The sequence below is a fragment of the Leucoraja erinacea genome, chromosome 28 (genome assembly GCF_028641065.1).
Source record: "Leucoraja erinacea ecotype New England chromosome 28, Leri_hhj_1, whole genome shotgun sequence".
NCBI classification, from domain to species: Eukaryota; Metazoa; Chordata; class Chondrichthyes; order Rajiformes; family Rajidae; genus Leucoraja; species Leucoraja erinaceus.
The window spans coordinates 32007005-32023038 of NC_073404.1; the positions used below are offsets into that span (position 1 = coordinate 32007005).

Below are 16034 nucleotides of genomic sequence, written 5' to 3' on the forward strand. Positions count from 1 at the left end.
GCGGGCAGTAAGTAAGACCCACAGCCCACTACCTCAGGGTGAGGGAAACTCAGAGGGAGGAGTGGGGTCAAGTCAGATAAGGGGTGAATCGAAGGGGCAGGTCGAGGGTCACCAATGAGGTAGATAGTAGTTCAAGAAAGAACTGCAGATGCTGGATAAGTCGAAGGTAGACAAAAATGCTGGAGAAACTGAAGAAAGGTCTCGACCCGAAACGTCACCTATTCCTTCGCTCCATAGATGCTGCCTCACCCGCTGAGTTTCTCCAGCATTTTTATCTACCTTAGATAATAGTTCAAGACTGCTCTCTGGTTGTGATAGGACGGTTCAGTTGCCTGATAAAACCTGGGAAGAAACTGCCCCTGAATCTGGAGGTGTGTTTTTCACTGAACCTCTTGCCTGATGGGAGAGGAGACGCGGGAGTGGCCGGGGTGTGACTCGTCCTTGACTATGCTGCTGGCCTTGCCGACAGCCAGAAACTAGACATCGTGAATAAACAGGAGATTTTCAAGTTAAACTGGTGTAACCAGTGTGGTTCCACGGGGGGAGCCTGGCCGGGGATAGCTGCTACCAACGTGTATCAACAATTTGCATGAAGGAATCCTGTATCTAAGATAGACACAAAATGCTGGAGTAACTCAGCGGGTCAGGCAGCGTCTGCGAAGAGAAGGAATGGGTGGCGTTTAGAGTCAGAGTGTCACTGTGAGATTGGGAAAGGGTTGACTTGTGACAAGCTTCATCCTAATCTGATGTGAAGAAGGGTTTCGGCCCGAAACTTCGCTCCATAGATGCTGCTGCACCCGCGGAGTTTCTCCAGCATTTTTGTTTACCTTCGATCTTCCAGCATCTGCAGTTCCTTCTTAAACATTCTAATCTGAATGTTTCGATTGAGTTAAAGTTGAGCCGCCGTTGGGAGCGGGTTGCAGTGGCGGGTTCAGGAGGCTGGGGTGTGAGTGGGGGGTCCAGTAGAGCGGTCTCTCCACCACGGCACAGGCAGCCCAGGGGTTAATGCAAGATGCGCCGCTCCCTGCTCTCTCCGCTCCGCCTGAGCCGGCGGGAGGGGTCTGATCCCGGGGCGGGACCCGGGCGTTACCACCGCCCACCAGCTAGCACGGAGTCGCGGTCGCCCCCAGCCCGGCTATGGTCGCCCAGAGCCACCCGCTGCTCGCCATCCTACTGTCGGCGCTGGGTTTCAAGGCGCTGCGCTCGGCGGTTCGGGCACGGGGACTGGCCCCTCCGCTCACAGACCCGACCCGGGCGTGGAGATGGATCAACCTGCACGTCTCGCTGCTCCACTCGGCGCTCAGTGGACCATGGGCGCTGCTCTGGTGAGTCCCGCACCCCACCCCACCCCACCCCACCCACTGACTCACCCCGGGGCCACCCATAGGTGCCCGCTCATTGTCCACAGGCGACTCCACGCCACCCCGGCGCTGGTGCCGCCAGCGATGGACATTCATTCTACTCTTACAGGTTGAAAATAAACTTGCTTGACGAACACCAGCAGGGCTTGAATACAAACCTGACCGCAGTTTCATCGTCTTTAGCTGAAAGGAGTTACCGGTGATGTCGAAGTTTCCTATTTGTTAACTGGATCACACAACGCGGTTTGTGTGCCCCCCCCCCCCCCCCCCCCCCCCCGCTCCCCACTCATCCCCATCCCCCACACCCCTACAGTAAACCCCTTACACCCCCCCCCCCCCCCCCCACCCCGTGACCCGCACGCACCCTCTGTCTCCTCCACCTCCACCACAATCACCCACCCTCTTTCCAGTGGCCCCCACTGTGCCCTTCCCCCACCCCTCTACCCCCCCTCTACCCCATGCCCTCTACCCCTTGCCCTCTATCCCTTGCCCTCTACCCCTTGCCCTGTACCCTTTGCCCTCTGCCCCTTGCCCTCTATCCCTGTACCCTTTGCCCTCTACCCCCTGCCCTCTGCCCCTTGCCCTCTACCCCCTTGCCCCTCTATCCCTTGCCCTCTACCCCTTGCCCTGTACCCTTTGCCTCTGCCCCTTGCCCCCCTTGCCCTCTACCCCATGCCCTCTACCCCTTGCCCTCTACCCCTTGCCCTCTACCCCTTGCCCTCTGCCCCTTGCCCTCTACCCCTTGCCCTGTATCCCTTGCCCTGTATCCTTTGCCCTCTGCCCCCTTGCCCTGTACCCTTTGCCCTCTACCCTTTGCCCTCTACCCATTGCCCTGTATCCCTTGCCCTCTACCCCTTGCCCTCTACCCCTTGCCCTCTACCCCCTTGCCCTCTACCCCTTGCCCTCTACCCCTTGCCCTCTACCCCTTGCCCTATAGCCCTTGCCCTCTACCCCTTGCCCTGTACCCCTTGCCCTCTGCCCCTTGCCCTCTGCCCCCTTGCCCTCTACCCCTTGCCCTCTACCCCTTGCCCTCTACCCCTTGCCCTCTACCCCTTGCCCTCTACCCCTTGCCCTCTACCCCTTGCCCTCTACCCCTTGCCCTCTACCCCTTGCCCTGTACCCTTTGCCCTCTGCCCCTTGCCCTCTGCCCCTCGCCCTGACTAGACGACAGCCCAACCTGCCCAGTGTAGGTCTTGCCCTTGCTCCACAATAGGATTCCGCTGTGGCTGCAGAAATATGAGACTACAAACATTTACAAACAATGACCATGTAATAGGTACTGTAGATAAAGCTACAGGTGAACACATTAGCAAATGCCCCTTCCTGTGTTCCTTCTCCCAGTCCCACATTCCCGTCTGATGTCAGTCAGGTGCCACTGTGCCTGAGCGGGTCAGGGTGCTGGTGAATCTCGGCAACATTACTCTCCCATCATTGGAACATTCGGAGTCATACAGCATGGAAACAGGCCCTTCAGCCCAACTTGCCCACACCGGCCAACATGTCCCAGCTACACTAGTCCTACCTGCTTGCGTTTGGCCCATATCACTCCAAACCTGTCCTATCCATTAACCTGTCTAAACGTTGGGATAGTCTCAGCCTCAACTACCTCCTCTGGAAGCTTGTTCCATTCACCCACCACCCTTTGTGTGAAAAGGTTACCCCTCTGATTCCTATTGAATCTTTTCCCTTTCACTTTGAACCTGTGTCCTCTGGTCTTCGATTCCCCTACTCTGGACAAGAGACTCTGCATCTCCCCGAACTATTCCTCTCAAGCCTTTTTGACCACCTCATCTACCTGCGACTCGACCTTCAAGGAACTCCTAGATCCCTCTGCTCTACAACACAGAGGCCTACCGTTCACTGTGTAGATCCTGCCCTTGTTCGACGTCCCAAAATACAACACCTCACACTTCTCTGTATTAAATTCCATCAACCATTCCTCCGCCCGCCTTGCCAATCAATCATGATCCTGCTGCAATCTTTCACAACCATCTTCACTATCTGCAAAACCACTCACTTTTGTATCATCAGCAAACTTGTTAATCTTGCCCTGTATGTTCTCATCCAAATCATTGATGTAGATGACAAACAGTAACGGGCCCAGCACTGAACCCTGAGGCACACCACTAGTCACAGGCCTCCAGTCTGAGAAGCAACCTTCCACCATCACCCTCTGCTTCCTTCCATGGAGCCAATTTGCTATCCATTCAGCTATCTCTCTTTGGATCCCATGCGATCTAGGTTTCCAGAGCAGCCTACCATGTGGAACCTTGTCGAATGCTTTACTGAAGTCCATGTAGTCAAGTCAAGTCAAGTTTATTTGTCACATACACATACGAGATGTGCAGTGAAATGAAAGTGGCAATACTCGCGGAACAACAAAACAACCAAACAAATTATAAACACAACCATAACACACATATTATTTTACATAATAAATAATAGAAGGAAAAACGTTCTGTAGAGTTAGTCCCTGGTGAGAAAGGCGTTTACAGTCCGAATTGCCTCTGGGAAGAAACTCCTTCTCAACCTCTCCGTTCTCACTGCATGGCAACGGAGGCGTTTGCCTGACCGTAGCGGCTGGAACAGTCCGTTGCAGGGGTGGAAGAGGTTGTTGTACACAACATCTACAGCTCTGCCCTCATCGACCTTTTTGGTCACGTCTTCAAAAAAATCTATCAAATTTGTGAGACACAACCTCCCATGTACAAAACCATGCTGACTGTCCCTAATCAGCCCTTGCCCATCCAAATGCCTGTATAACCTATCCCTCGGAATACTCTCTAGTAACTCTCCAACTACAGATGTTAAGCTCACCTGCCTATAGTTCCCAGCATTTTCCCTGCAGCCCTTCTTGAAAAGAGGCACAACATTTGCCACCCTCCAGTCTTCCGGCACCTCTCCTGTAAATTGTAAAACTCGTAAATTTCAACCGTGGTCCCGCAATTTCCTCTCTAGTTTCCCGCAATGTCCTTGGATATATCTGATCTGGCCCTGGAGATTTGTCTAGCTTCAAACACGACAGTACCTTCAGTACTTCTTCAACGGTAACACTGGCTGCTCTCAAGATACTTCCATTGACTGGCTCATGTTCCTCCGTCCTACTGCCTTTCTCCTCAGTAAATACAGAGGAGTAATACTCATTGAGGACCTTGCCCATCTCCTGTGGCTCCACACAGAGGCGACCGCTTTGATTCCTGAGAGGTCCCACTCTCTCTCTAGTTACCGATTTCCCCCTTATGTATTTATAACATCTTGGTATTGTCCGTTATGCTGCCCGCCAGAGCTATCTCCTGGCCTCTTTTTGCCCATCTGATCTCCTTTTCAGTTTACTCCTTAGTTCCCGAAAACTCCTCCAGGGATGCACTTGATCCCAGCTGCCTACACCTGTCCCATGCATCCTTCTTGTTTTTGACCAATGCCTCAATTTCCTTCATCAGCCAAGCTTCCTTACGTTTGCCTGCTTTAACGGGGATGTACATATCCTGAGCTTTCATCAGCACACTTTTAAAAACATCCCACTTGGCCGATGTTCCTTTCCCCACAAATAATCTGCTCTAGTCAACTTGAGCAAGACCTTCTCTGCTGTGGGGTTCCACAAGGTTCCATCCTTGGCCCCATTCTCTTCTCCCTGTATATGCTCCCCTTAGGCCAAGTCATTGAAAGGCACGGCATTTCCTTCCATTGCTACGCAGATGATACACAACTCTATCTCCCCCTGAAGCCCAAAAACCAATCAAATCTGTTTAACCTTACCCGCTGCCTCGAGGATATAAAGTGCTGGATGGCCCAGAACTTCCTCCAACTAAACGAGAGTAAGTCTGAGGTCATCCTTCTCGGCCCCTCGGACTCAATCAAAATGATAGCAGGCAGCCTTGGAAGCCTTACCCCACTACTCAAACCTCACGTCAAAAACCTTGGCGTGATATTTGACTCAGCACTAAAATTTGACAAACAAGTCAATGCTGTGGTAAAAGCTAGCTTCTTCCAGCTTCAGACGATAGCTAAAATAAAACAATTCCTCCAGTTTGATGACCTTGAAAAGATCATCCACACATTTATCTCCTCCCGCCTAGATTACTGCAACTCTCTTTACACTGGCATCAGCCAATCTTCCCTGTCCCGCCTGCAACTGGTCCAAAACGCCGCAGCGAGACTCCTGACGGGCACCCGAAAAAGGGACCACATCACCCCGATCCTGGCCTCTCTCCACTAGCTCCCTGTGCGGTTCCGTATACATTTCAAGACCCTCCTCTATGTCTACAAAGCCCTCAATGGGCTTGCCCCCTCCTACATTAAAAGTATTCTCACCCACCAATCCACCTCCAGGTCCCTCAGATCGGTCGACTTGGGGCTGCTGAATATCCCGCGGTCTAGGCATATGGTCAGGGGTGACCGCGCCTTTGCGGTTGCAGCTCCTAGACTGTGGAACAGCATCCCCCTTCCCATCAGAACTGCCCCCTCCATCGACTCCTTTAAGTCAAGACTAAAATCTTATCTATACTCCCAAGCCTTTCCTGACGTCCACTGAACGAGGGTTATATGTATATATGTATGTAGTTTGTTTATACTATTCTTATAACAAATGTAAAGCACTTTGGCCAACCAGAGTTGTTTTTTAAATGTGCTATATAAATAAATGTGACTTGACTTGACTCATACCCTCAAAGTTGGCCTTACCCCAGTTGAACATTTTAACACGTGGCCCCTGTCCATCCCTATCCATAACTAATTTAAACCTAATCCAACTGTGATCACTGGTCTCAAAAGGCTCCTCTACAAACACTTCATTAACTTGATAATCTTGATATAATTAACTGATAAATCCCCAGGGCCTGATGATCTGCATCCCAGGGTACTCAAGGAGGTGGCTCTAGAAATCGTGGACACATTGGTGATCATTTTCCAATGTTCTATAGATTCTGGAAATGTTCCTGTGGATTGGAGGGTAGCTAATGTTATTCCAATTTTCAAGACAGGAAGGAGAGAGAAAGCAGGGAATTTTATACCAGTTAGCCTGACATCGGTGGTATGGAAGATGCTAGAATCGATTATCAAAGATGTAATAGCGGCACATTTGAATAGGAGTAACAGGTTTGGTTCAAGTCAGCATGGATTTATGAAGAGAAATCATGATTGACAAATCTTCTGGGGGCTAGTCCTGCCCCTCCCTTAACCAGGTTTCAGTCATAGCTACAATGTCCCAGTCACTCGTAGCTATCCATGCACTAAGCTCATCTGCCTTACCCGTCAAGCCCCCTGCATTAAAATATGTGCAGTTTAAACCAACCCTCCTTCCTCGCTCTCCCTTTCACCTGCCTATTCTGTCCACTAGCCTTTCCCACACCACCCTCCATACCAACGTCTAGCCTCTCACACATCCTGCACGAGATCCCACCCTCCTGCGAATCTAGTTTAAACCCTCCCGCGTTGCATTAGCAAACCTTCCGCTAGGATGTTAGTCCCCCTCCAGTTAAGATGCAACCCGTCCCCTTTGTACAGGTCACCCCGCCCCAGAAGAGATCCCAATGATCCAGAAATCTAAACCCTGCCTGCTGCACCAACTCCTCAGCCACACATTCATTTCCCCTATCTTCCTGTTCTTATCTTCACTTGCACGATGTACTGGAAGCAATCCTGACATCACTACACTGCAGGTCCTGCTTTTCAGTCTTTTACCCAATTTCGTAAACTCGTGTTGCAGAACCTCCTTCCACTCCCGACCTATATCATTTGTGCCAACATGCATCCGGCTGCTCCCCCTCATTCTTGAGGATGCCAGGCAGCCGCTCCGAGACGTCCTGGTCCCTGGCACCAGGGAGGCAATACACCATTATAGGGTCTCGCTGGCAGCTGCACCTCTGACTATTGAGTCCCCGAACACTATGGCCCAGCCTGACGTCACTCTTCCCCATTGTGCCTCAGCTCCAGCGTTGGAGTCACAGTCCTGGCTGCCACTTAATCTTGTCGTGTCGTCCGCTCCGACAGCTCCCAAGAGGGTGGCCCAAGACCTACAGTGAGATTCTTATCCAGTTTCCCGGATGATCCTGAGGTCATTCAGCTGTTCTGCAATTTCTGCAGGTGTAGTTGCCAGAGGCACCAGCAGTGTCCCTGACAGCCCACATCCTGCAGGAGAGACACTGTAACAACTTGCCTGTCATTACTTCAGTGGACAAAATCACAAATTACAAATGAGACTCAGAGTTGAGTGAAACCTATTCCCATCTCTGCTGCCAATAGCCTCCTGCACTGCAATGTCACAAGTATAAATATCGGACACACGCAGAACCGATTCAAGTGTAGCCTCCTCGCCGAAGACTCACACTTTACCTCCCAAGGCACTTCACCTCAATAAGGCCACTCCCAATAGTGAAAAAAAATCTTGGCAGTGAACAGATTAACATTACATCTGAAACAGCTAATTGTCAATTAAATAGTCTGGGTCTTCCTGAAAGGCATGATTTGACATGTCTGTCTATCTAATTTCCATTATTATCAGGTAACCTAACCCTAATCCTAGATAATGTTTAGAATGATTTCTTAAGCCCTGTACCTCTCAGTTTGAGTGCAATGGGGGATCTGATTGACGATGGAAGCATTGGTGCCAGCCCCAGTTACACTTGAGAGACAGTGCAGGCCCATTGATGTGGTTGGGGAGGGAGGCCATTCAGACTCTGCATCAATGGGGAGTGGATATGTTTCCAAGACAGGATTGTGTGTGGATCCAAAGAAAAGCTTGGACCAGCTCCATGACCTTGGTGAGCAAATGTGGTGCCTTTTGGATATGTAGCAAGTTACAACTACTGTGCTTCAATGATGGAGGATGTAAGGAGATGGATGGATTACCAGCCAAGGCAACGGCTTTGCCTTGGAAAACTGACTGATTTGAGTGTCGTAACTGCACTCACTCTAGGCAAGTGACGAGTATTTTGCTCTTGACCAGTGCCATGTAGATTTTGTAGGAATCGTCACGCAGTTCAGTGACAAAAAAATCAGTTCCCTGTAAAAGCAGATCATGCTGGACGCACTCACCAGGCCAGGCAATACTTGCAGAAGGTGCAACAGGTCAATAGAACAAACCCTCTCTTGTAGCAGTCTAGTGTCTAGTCCATGGCTGGTCCTCTATATCTGATGGGCGATGGAGGACTCGATGACATGATTTTTTTTAATTTTTATTTTGTAAGGTGTCCTTGAGACTCTTGAAAGGCCCCCATAAATAAAATTTATTATTATTATTATCTGAGTGTTAACAATGGGCGTGGGGACTCCCTTGTTGAAGATGGTTGTTGTCTTTTGTGACACCTCCCATCGCGTGCCATATTGTTTCAGACATGCTGCATGGAGACACCCAGGAAGTGTGAATGGAGTTCCTAAAGGACTGTTCACAGAAAAACATGGGTTCCTGTTCGTGACCTGAGCAAGGTGATTTATCTGGTCATTTAGCTTCTTGGTAATCTCTGGGTTTATGCCATGTCCATGTCAGCTGTGATGATTTGCCAGAGTGACTTCTCTTTACAACAAGTACCTTATTCAACATGAAAGAATGAATATTACTGAGGATATAAAAGGCGTTGCATAACAGCACGCCCATTGTTTAAGTGAACATGTGAGGGGTCGGAGCAAGCAGGTTACCATGGGAGCAACGTACGCAGTCATTGCTATCGGGAAGACCAGAAGCACCAGAGATGTGCTAACACAGTGCGAATACATGTAACAAAGTACACAGTACACATTACTTTAGTTGCCCCCCCCCCCAATACGACGTATACCCCTAAATATTCAGTTCCCAGCCCCTGACCCTCTTGCAGCCGTCTCTGTAATTCCCACAACATCATATCTACCAATCGCTAACTGAGCCTCAAGCTCATCCACTTTATTTCTTACACTTCACGCATTCACTTATAACACTTTTAATTCGGTATTCACCTCCCCTCTCACACCAGTTCCTATTTCACCTGACCTTACTCTTATCCCTTGAACTTTCCGTCCCATTAATTCGGGTGTCCTTCTTTTCCTATATACTCTTTCCTTTTAACTCTATCCATATACTCCCAATTTGTCAACTCCCCCCCCCCCCCCCCCGCTATTTAGTTTAAACCCACATGTGTAGTACTAGCAAACCTGCCTGCCAGAATGTTGGTCCCCCTCAGATTATAATTCTGATAACAATACAATCCTTTGAAATTAAGAAGACGTTTATAATTTCTAATGGAAGAGCTCCATCCTGTTTGATCTTTCCTGATTCATGGAATCAGTCTCTGGTGATGTTCTTTTTCTGCATCCTTTCTTATGATGTGGAAACCAGGTTTCTTCACAGTGCTCCATGCAGGATCTGACCATGTTTCCTAAAGCCCCTATCCCAGTTAGGCAATTTTCTTCAGCGACTACAGGCAACTAGGCTGTTGCCACATGGTCGTGGGGTGATGCCTGGATGGTTGTGAGTAGTCTCCTCAAGTCGCCTAACGAGTCGTAACCATTTTCTGGTCGCCACTGGATTTTGAGATTTTCAAAACGTTTCGGCGAATGTGGGCTTGACGTAGCTTGTCTTCGCCTGTCGTAGGTTGTCACCAGGTGATGTAGGTTGTCACCAGGTTAATGTAGGTTGTCACCAGGTGATGTAAGTTGTCACCAGGTGATGTAGGTTGTCACCAGGTTAATGTAGGTTGTCACCAGGTGATGTAGGTTGTCACCAGGTGATGTAGGTTGTCACCAGGTGATGTAGGTTGTCACCAGGTGATGTAGGTTGTCACCAGGTGATGTAGGTTGTCACCAGGTGATGTAGGTTGTCGCCGGGTGATGTAGGTTGTCGCCGGGTGATGTAGGTTGTCACCGGGTGATGTAGGTTGTCACCAGGTGATGTAAGTTGTCACCGGGTGATGTAGGTTGTCACCGGGTGATGTAGGTTGTCACCGGGTGATGTAGGTTGTCACCAGGTGATGTAGGTTGTCACCGGGTGATGTAGGTTGTCGCCAGATGATGTAGGTTGTCACCGGGTGATGTAGGTTGTCACCAGGTGATGTAGGTTGTCACCGGGTGATGTAGGTTGTCACCGGGTGATGTAGGTTGTCGCCAGATGATGTAGGTTGTCACCGGGTGATGTAGGTTGTCGCCAGATGATGTAGGTGATGTAGGTTGTCGCCAGGTGATGTAGGTTGTCACCGGGTACTGACTTTGGTGAATTCCATTGGCGACTACCTACGTCAACCTACGTCGACCGGCGACAGGTATCGGCGACTGAATTGTCTTCCGTTGTTGCCGACATGGTCGTTGCTTGTTGTAGCTTGTCGCGGGTGGACGTAGGTTGTCGCCTGTGTGGTCGTAGGTGGATGTCCTAATGGGTCGCCAGTTGTCGGTAGCTTGCCGTAGTTTGACGTCGACTAGGTGGTAGATTGTCGTAGCTTGTCGTAGACATTGTCTAAGTGGGTTCCAGTCGACGCTTTATCGACGACGTGTTATGACCGTGGCAATTGCTGGCAGTAGCAGAGATAATCGCCTAAGTGGGACAGGCCCTTAAAGCAGTTAATGTAAGTTCTACTACTGTTTAATTCTGTCCCCCAATAGATAACCACTGTTTGCTGATTTCATGGCCATATAAACCAGAGTCATGTTTGAGAATAACAAGAACTTTCACATGGGCAACACCAAGAGAAGCAACACAGCAAAGGAGAAATGAATCATCTTTGTGAATACACGTGTAACGTTAACCATGATCTTCCCATGGAAACTTCCTGAGCATCTGCTGTGACAGGTGACCAGCAATAGTGATTTGGGAATTCCTATTTCTCCGTTAGCTAATTAGGTTCCATAAATCCCAAAGATTGTGGGATGACAGTAGAAAGTAGGGGGAATGAAAACTATCAGAATGCCACCAAAGCTAACTGGTTCAGTGACATTCCTGTTTGGTTTCACCTACCTGTGAATCTTTGGCTGAGACGAATTGCTGACAAAACGTCTTCTTCTTGCATATGGCGTGCACAGCCTGAAGTTGTAAGACAACTTGCTCTGTTTGATCTTCTGTTTGTGCACGGCAAGTTGCTTGCATTCGTCAAAATAGGGTGGACTACGTTGCAATTTCACACGCTGCTGACAAAACATAGCAATTAATTCCAATCCCATAGTAAACAGCTTGCACAATCGTACACCCAAAAATAGAGATAATAAGGATAATAAATTCCTTTTGTTGATGCTATGCAGCAATCTACGTTATTCGTCTTGAGTCTAATACTGTGTACTGTATCACCTTATGTAAAGCACAGTTCAGTAACATGTCTCTTTCTCCTCTCTTGCAGTGTTTACAACGCGCCTGAAATGTTAACTGACATTTTTGCGTTCCAAAGTTCCTTTTCGTACTCGCTTGTCTGTTTTTCCACAGGTGAGAATCTCTGTCAATGGGAATGTCATGAACAGTGTAAACAAATAATGGCCATATTCAGAGGTTCTTCCTGACATTAAACTCAGACAAATGTCCCAGCTAGCAGAAAGCCAGGTTAGAGTGGATGTGGAGAGGATGTTTCCACCAGTGGAAGAGTCTAGGACCAGAGGTCATAGCTTAGCCGCAGAATAAAAGGACAATCCTTTAGGAATGAGGTGAGGAGGAATTTCTTTAGTCAGAGGGTGGTGAATCTGTGGAATTCATTGCCATAGACGGCTGTGGAGACCAACTCAATGGGTATTTCTAAGGCAAAGATAGATAGATTGTTGATTAGCATGGGTGTCGGGGGTTATGGGGAGAAGGCGGTGCCATATCTGTGTGATGTATACTGTTCCCAATGCCCATGGTGATCTGCCAGAGATATAAGTGTCACTGTCACATCTGGATGAATGAGCCTCTAATGAAACTCATTTCACTGCAAAATGAAGAGTTCAATATGTGTAGGAAGGAACTGCAGGTGCTGGTTTACACCGAAGATAGACACAAAATGCTGGAGTTACTCAGCGGGACAAGCAGCATCAATGGATAGAAAGACTGGATGACGTTTCGACTGAAAGGGAGACACAGAGATATGGAAGGGTAAGATGTGAAAATGAGATATCAAGGGATGTAGATTTGGGAAAATGTAGAATAGATCATTATTAGCTGGGGAAAGTGACAACGAAGCATAAAATGTAATCAGGAGGACAGTCAGACTGTGGGAGAACTAGGTATACTTTGTTGTCACCATCCCCTAGCTAACAATGATCTATGTACATTTTCCTTGATCTATGTCCCCTTTGATGTCTCATTTTCACACCTTACCCTTCCATATCTCTGTGTCTCCCTCTCCCCTGACTCTCAGTCTGAAGAAGAGCCTCGACCCGAAACGTCACCCATTCCTTCTCTCCAGAGAATTCATTATCATTGATCCAATCCTGTTCTGGTCATAGCATCAACAACGTTTTCAAATTTACATTGGAAAATGTGTTATTTTACGCAATGCACCTGTGGGTTTTTTTCTCTATTGCATTTCAAGTCCACTCACTGGAATTTGGAAGAGTGAGACGGGATCTAATTGAATCTCACAACATTTTGTCGGGGCTGAAGATTAGATGTGGAAGGTAGATAAAAGTGCTGGAGAAAGTCAGCGGGTGAGGCAGTATTATAGAGCGAAGGAACTAGGCAACGTTTCGGGCCTAAACCCTTCTTCAGACTGATGTGAGGGCCGGAAAGAAGAAAGGAAGAGGAGGCGCCAGAGGGCTTAGGGAGAGCTGAGAAGGGGAGGAGACAGGGCTACCTGAAATTGGAGAAGTCAATGTTCATGCCGCTGGGGTATAAACTGCCCAAGCGAAATATGGTGGTCCTCACTCTGGCCATGGAGGAGGCCCAGGACAGAAAGGTCAGATTCGGAATGGGAGGGGGAGTTGAAATGCTGAGCCACCGGGAGATCAGGTTGGTTATTGCAGACCGAGCGTAGGTGTTCGGCGAAGCGAGCGCCAAGCCTACGCTTGGTCTCACCGATGTAGATCAGCTTGGAAGAGATACAGGTGAACCTCTGTCACACCTGGAACGACTGCTTGGGTCCTTGAATGGAGGGGGGAGGTAAAACGACAAGTGTAGCATTTCTTGCGGTTGCAATGGAAAATGCCCGGGGAGGGGGTGGTACGGGTGGGAAGGGACGAATTGACCAGGGAGTTATGGAGGGAGTGGTCTTTGCGGAAAGCAGACAGGGAGGAGATGTGAAGATGTGGCGAGTGGTGGGGTCACGTTGGAGGTGGCAAAAATGACGGAGGATTATTTGTTGTCTGTGACGGATAGTAAGGCGGAGGCGACGGTAGAAGAGCTCCAAGTCGTGGCGGGCGCGTAACTCATTGAGGTGGGGATGGAGGGGAATGAAGGTGAGGTCTCTGTTGAGGACAGACCGTTTGGTATCTGAGAGGGGGAGGCCAGGGGGGATGGTGAACACATGGCAAGGATGGGGGTTAGGGCCGGAGGAAGGCAGGTGAGTGGACTGAGGCCGAGGCGATGTCTGGTGGACCCGGTGCTGCAGCGATGTTCGGTGGGCCCGTTGCAGCAGCGATGTTCGGTGGGCCCGGCGTAGCGGCGATGTGAGTAGGCCCTGGTGCGGTGGCGAGGTTTGGCGGTCACGTTATGGTGGCGATAGTCGGAGGAATCGGGGAGGGGGAGATAGAGTTACCGGTGAGGCAGCGAGGCTCGGCGTCATCGATAGGCTGGTGAAGGTCGGTGGCAGCGTCGGCGAAGGCAGCGACCTAGTGAGTGCTGGTGCTGCTCCTCGTGGGCAGGATGGCGTAGCTGGACTCGGGCAGGCAGCGTGGGCCAGTGTAGTGGCCTGGGGCCTGCAGGCGGTCAAGTCACGGAGTGTCGGTGGCAGGAGAAGCCTGGAGGTGGGCTAGTTTTAGGTCCTTGGTGGAGTTAAGGTGGGCCAGGAACGATTGATTGACGACGTGGATCTTCCGGAGGATGAAGTAGAATTGGGGTCCGATGCAGGTCTGGGTGAGTGAGGCCTGAAGTTTCGGGAGAATCAAAGCGAGGTCCTGCTGGTGCCGGCGCATCGCAGCCAGGGTAGATCTCAGTGCCCCGAAGTAGAATTGTTGAGTATGGTGGCAGATAGTTAGTCGGTATCGATAGTCCGGCTTGGGTCCGAACTGGGAGGTAGGAAACTGAAGCCATGAGGTACAAGATGGAGGCGCAGGCAAGTGCCGAGGAAGCAAATGAGGCTGTGGTAACGGATGTGGTCATTGAGTTGGAGGGAAGGGGGAATCACAGAGGGGGGGCAGTGAGAGAGGAGGTTGTTAAACTGTCTTCGGAGGGAGGTGGAGAACTTCTTCAAAGTAGGCATACCTTGAGATATCGCAGTGGAGTTGACAAAGTGTTTAAGAAAGAACTGCAGATGCTGGAAGATCGAAGGTAGACAAAAGTGCTGGAGAAACTATGGAGCGAAGGAAATAGTGTGTTCCTTGGCAGAGGAGGGGTGTGGGATCTCAATCAAAAAATAGTTTCAGGTCACAAGGCAATAGATTTGGAGTTGAGAGGAGGAGAAATATCTTAATTGAGAGGATGGTGAACCAGTGGATCTCGTTACCTATGACCTGTCGAGGCCACTCATGCCATATACAAGTATAACAGGTAGTGCAAAGAGAAATACCAGAGTGCAGAGAATAGTGTTACTGTGTTGTAGCATTATAGTTACAGAGAAAAAATCCAAGGTCTGCATTGAGGTAGGTTGGAAGAGCGGCTCTATCCTAGTTTATGGGAAGACCGTTCAGTAGTCAGATAACTGTGAGGAAGAAGCTGTTCCTGAAACAGGTAGAATGTGTTCTCAAGTTTGCTTGTTTTAAAGGATTAATCAAGGCAGTGCAACTTTGGTGATTCCTTAAACAATGCCCATGGAATAATTCTGTACACGGCCTGAATTATGAGGGATTTGGTGACAGATGCTCAGCACACAGAGCCTTGCATTTGACCTGGCTTCTCAAATTGCAAACTTGATGGAAAGAACTTCATCCAGACACAAACCTGACTTGTTTAGTCAGCAGAATCAGCATAAGCTCCATTCCCCAAACCAACGTCAGGTCACGTGGATTTAGTTGGCATGTATGTATAAACTGATGCAACCCTACATCACAGTCCATAGAATGGACATGATGGTGGCATTTAAATCCAAGCCCACAGTAACAGATTGCAGCAAGGTACCAGTGCCATCTCATCACAGAGGGGAGGGCTTTAGAACAAGAATAGTGATGGAGTTCTCATAACGTGAAATGGAACCAGACACAAAAGAGCAAGACTTGCAGAGTGTTAGTCTATGAGTCTAAATGACAGGAACCAAGAAGGCTTTACAGTTACAGTGTAGATCAACTGTTAGTCAGTAGAAATGTAGAAGGACAAAATGACTTTTGCATAATGATGAAGGCACTTTGACCAAGAGGAAAACTCCTCTTGTCTCCAGACATACACTGGTAAGGGGCAAAGGCACAAAGAGAACGTGGTTGGCATAGTGCTTTTCAATGATGGTGGCCACGTACATAGAACAACTGCCATTACTTGGCAAGGAACAATAACGGAATGAGGCATCAATTGGGAAGATGTGATCACTGAAGGCAAACATCATCATCATAATAGTACTTTATTAGCCAAATATGTTTTGCAACATACGAGGAATATGATTAGCCACATGACGATATTAATGCAAAATCGACACAGTCCTGCCATACCGCATTCCTTCTCTCCATAGATGC

General features: G+C 49.1%; 1 protein-coding gene across 2 annotated transcripts in view; it reads left to right on the forward strand.

The window, feature by feature from the left end:
* The first annotated feature begins 997 nt into the window (after positions 1-997).
* tlcd1 (TLC domain containing 1) overlaps positions 998-16034 on the forward strand; it is a 47157-nt gene continuing 32120 nt past the window's right edge. Inside the window, exons 1-2 of one of the 2 annotated variants that reach the window (XM_055658194.1) lie at positions 1074-1325; positions 11651-11733. In XM_055658194.1, the coding sequence (XP_055514169.1) occupies positions 1138-1325; positions 11651-11733 (271 nt within the window). In that variant the 5' untranslated portion in view covers positions 1074-1137. Of the gene's footprint in view, positions 1326-11650; positions 11734-16034 lie in introns of both variants that reach the window. The other variant, XM_055658193.1, reaches the window with a different exon arrangement.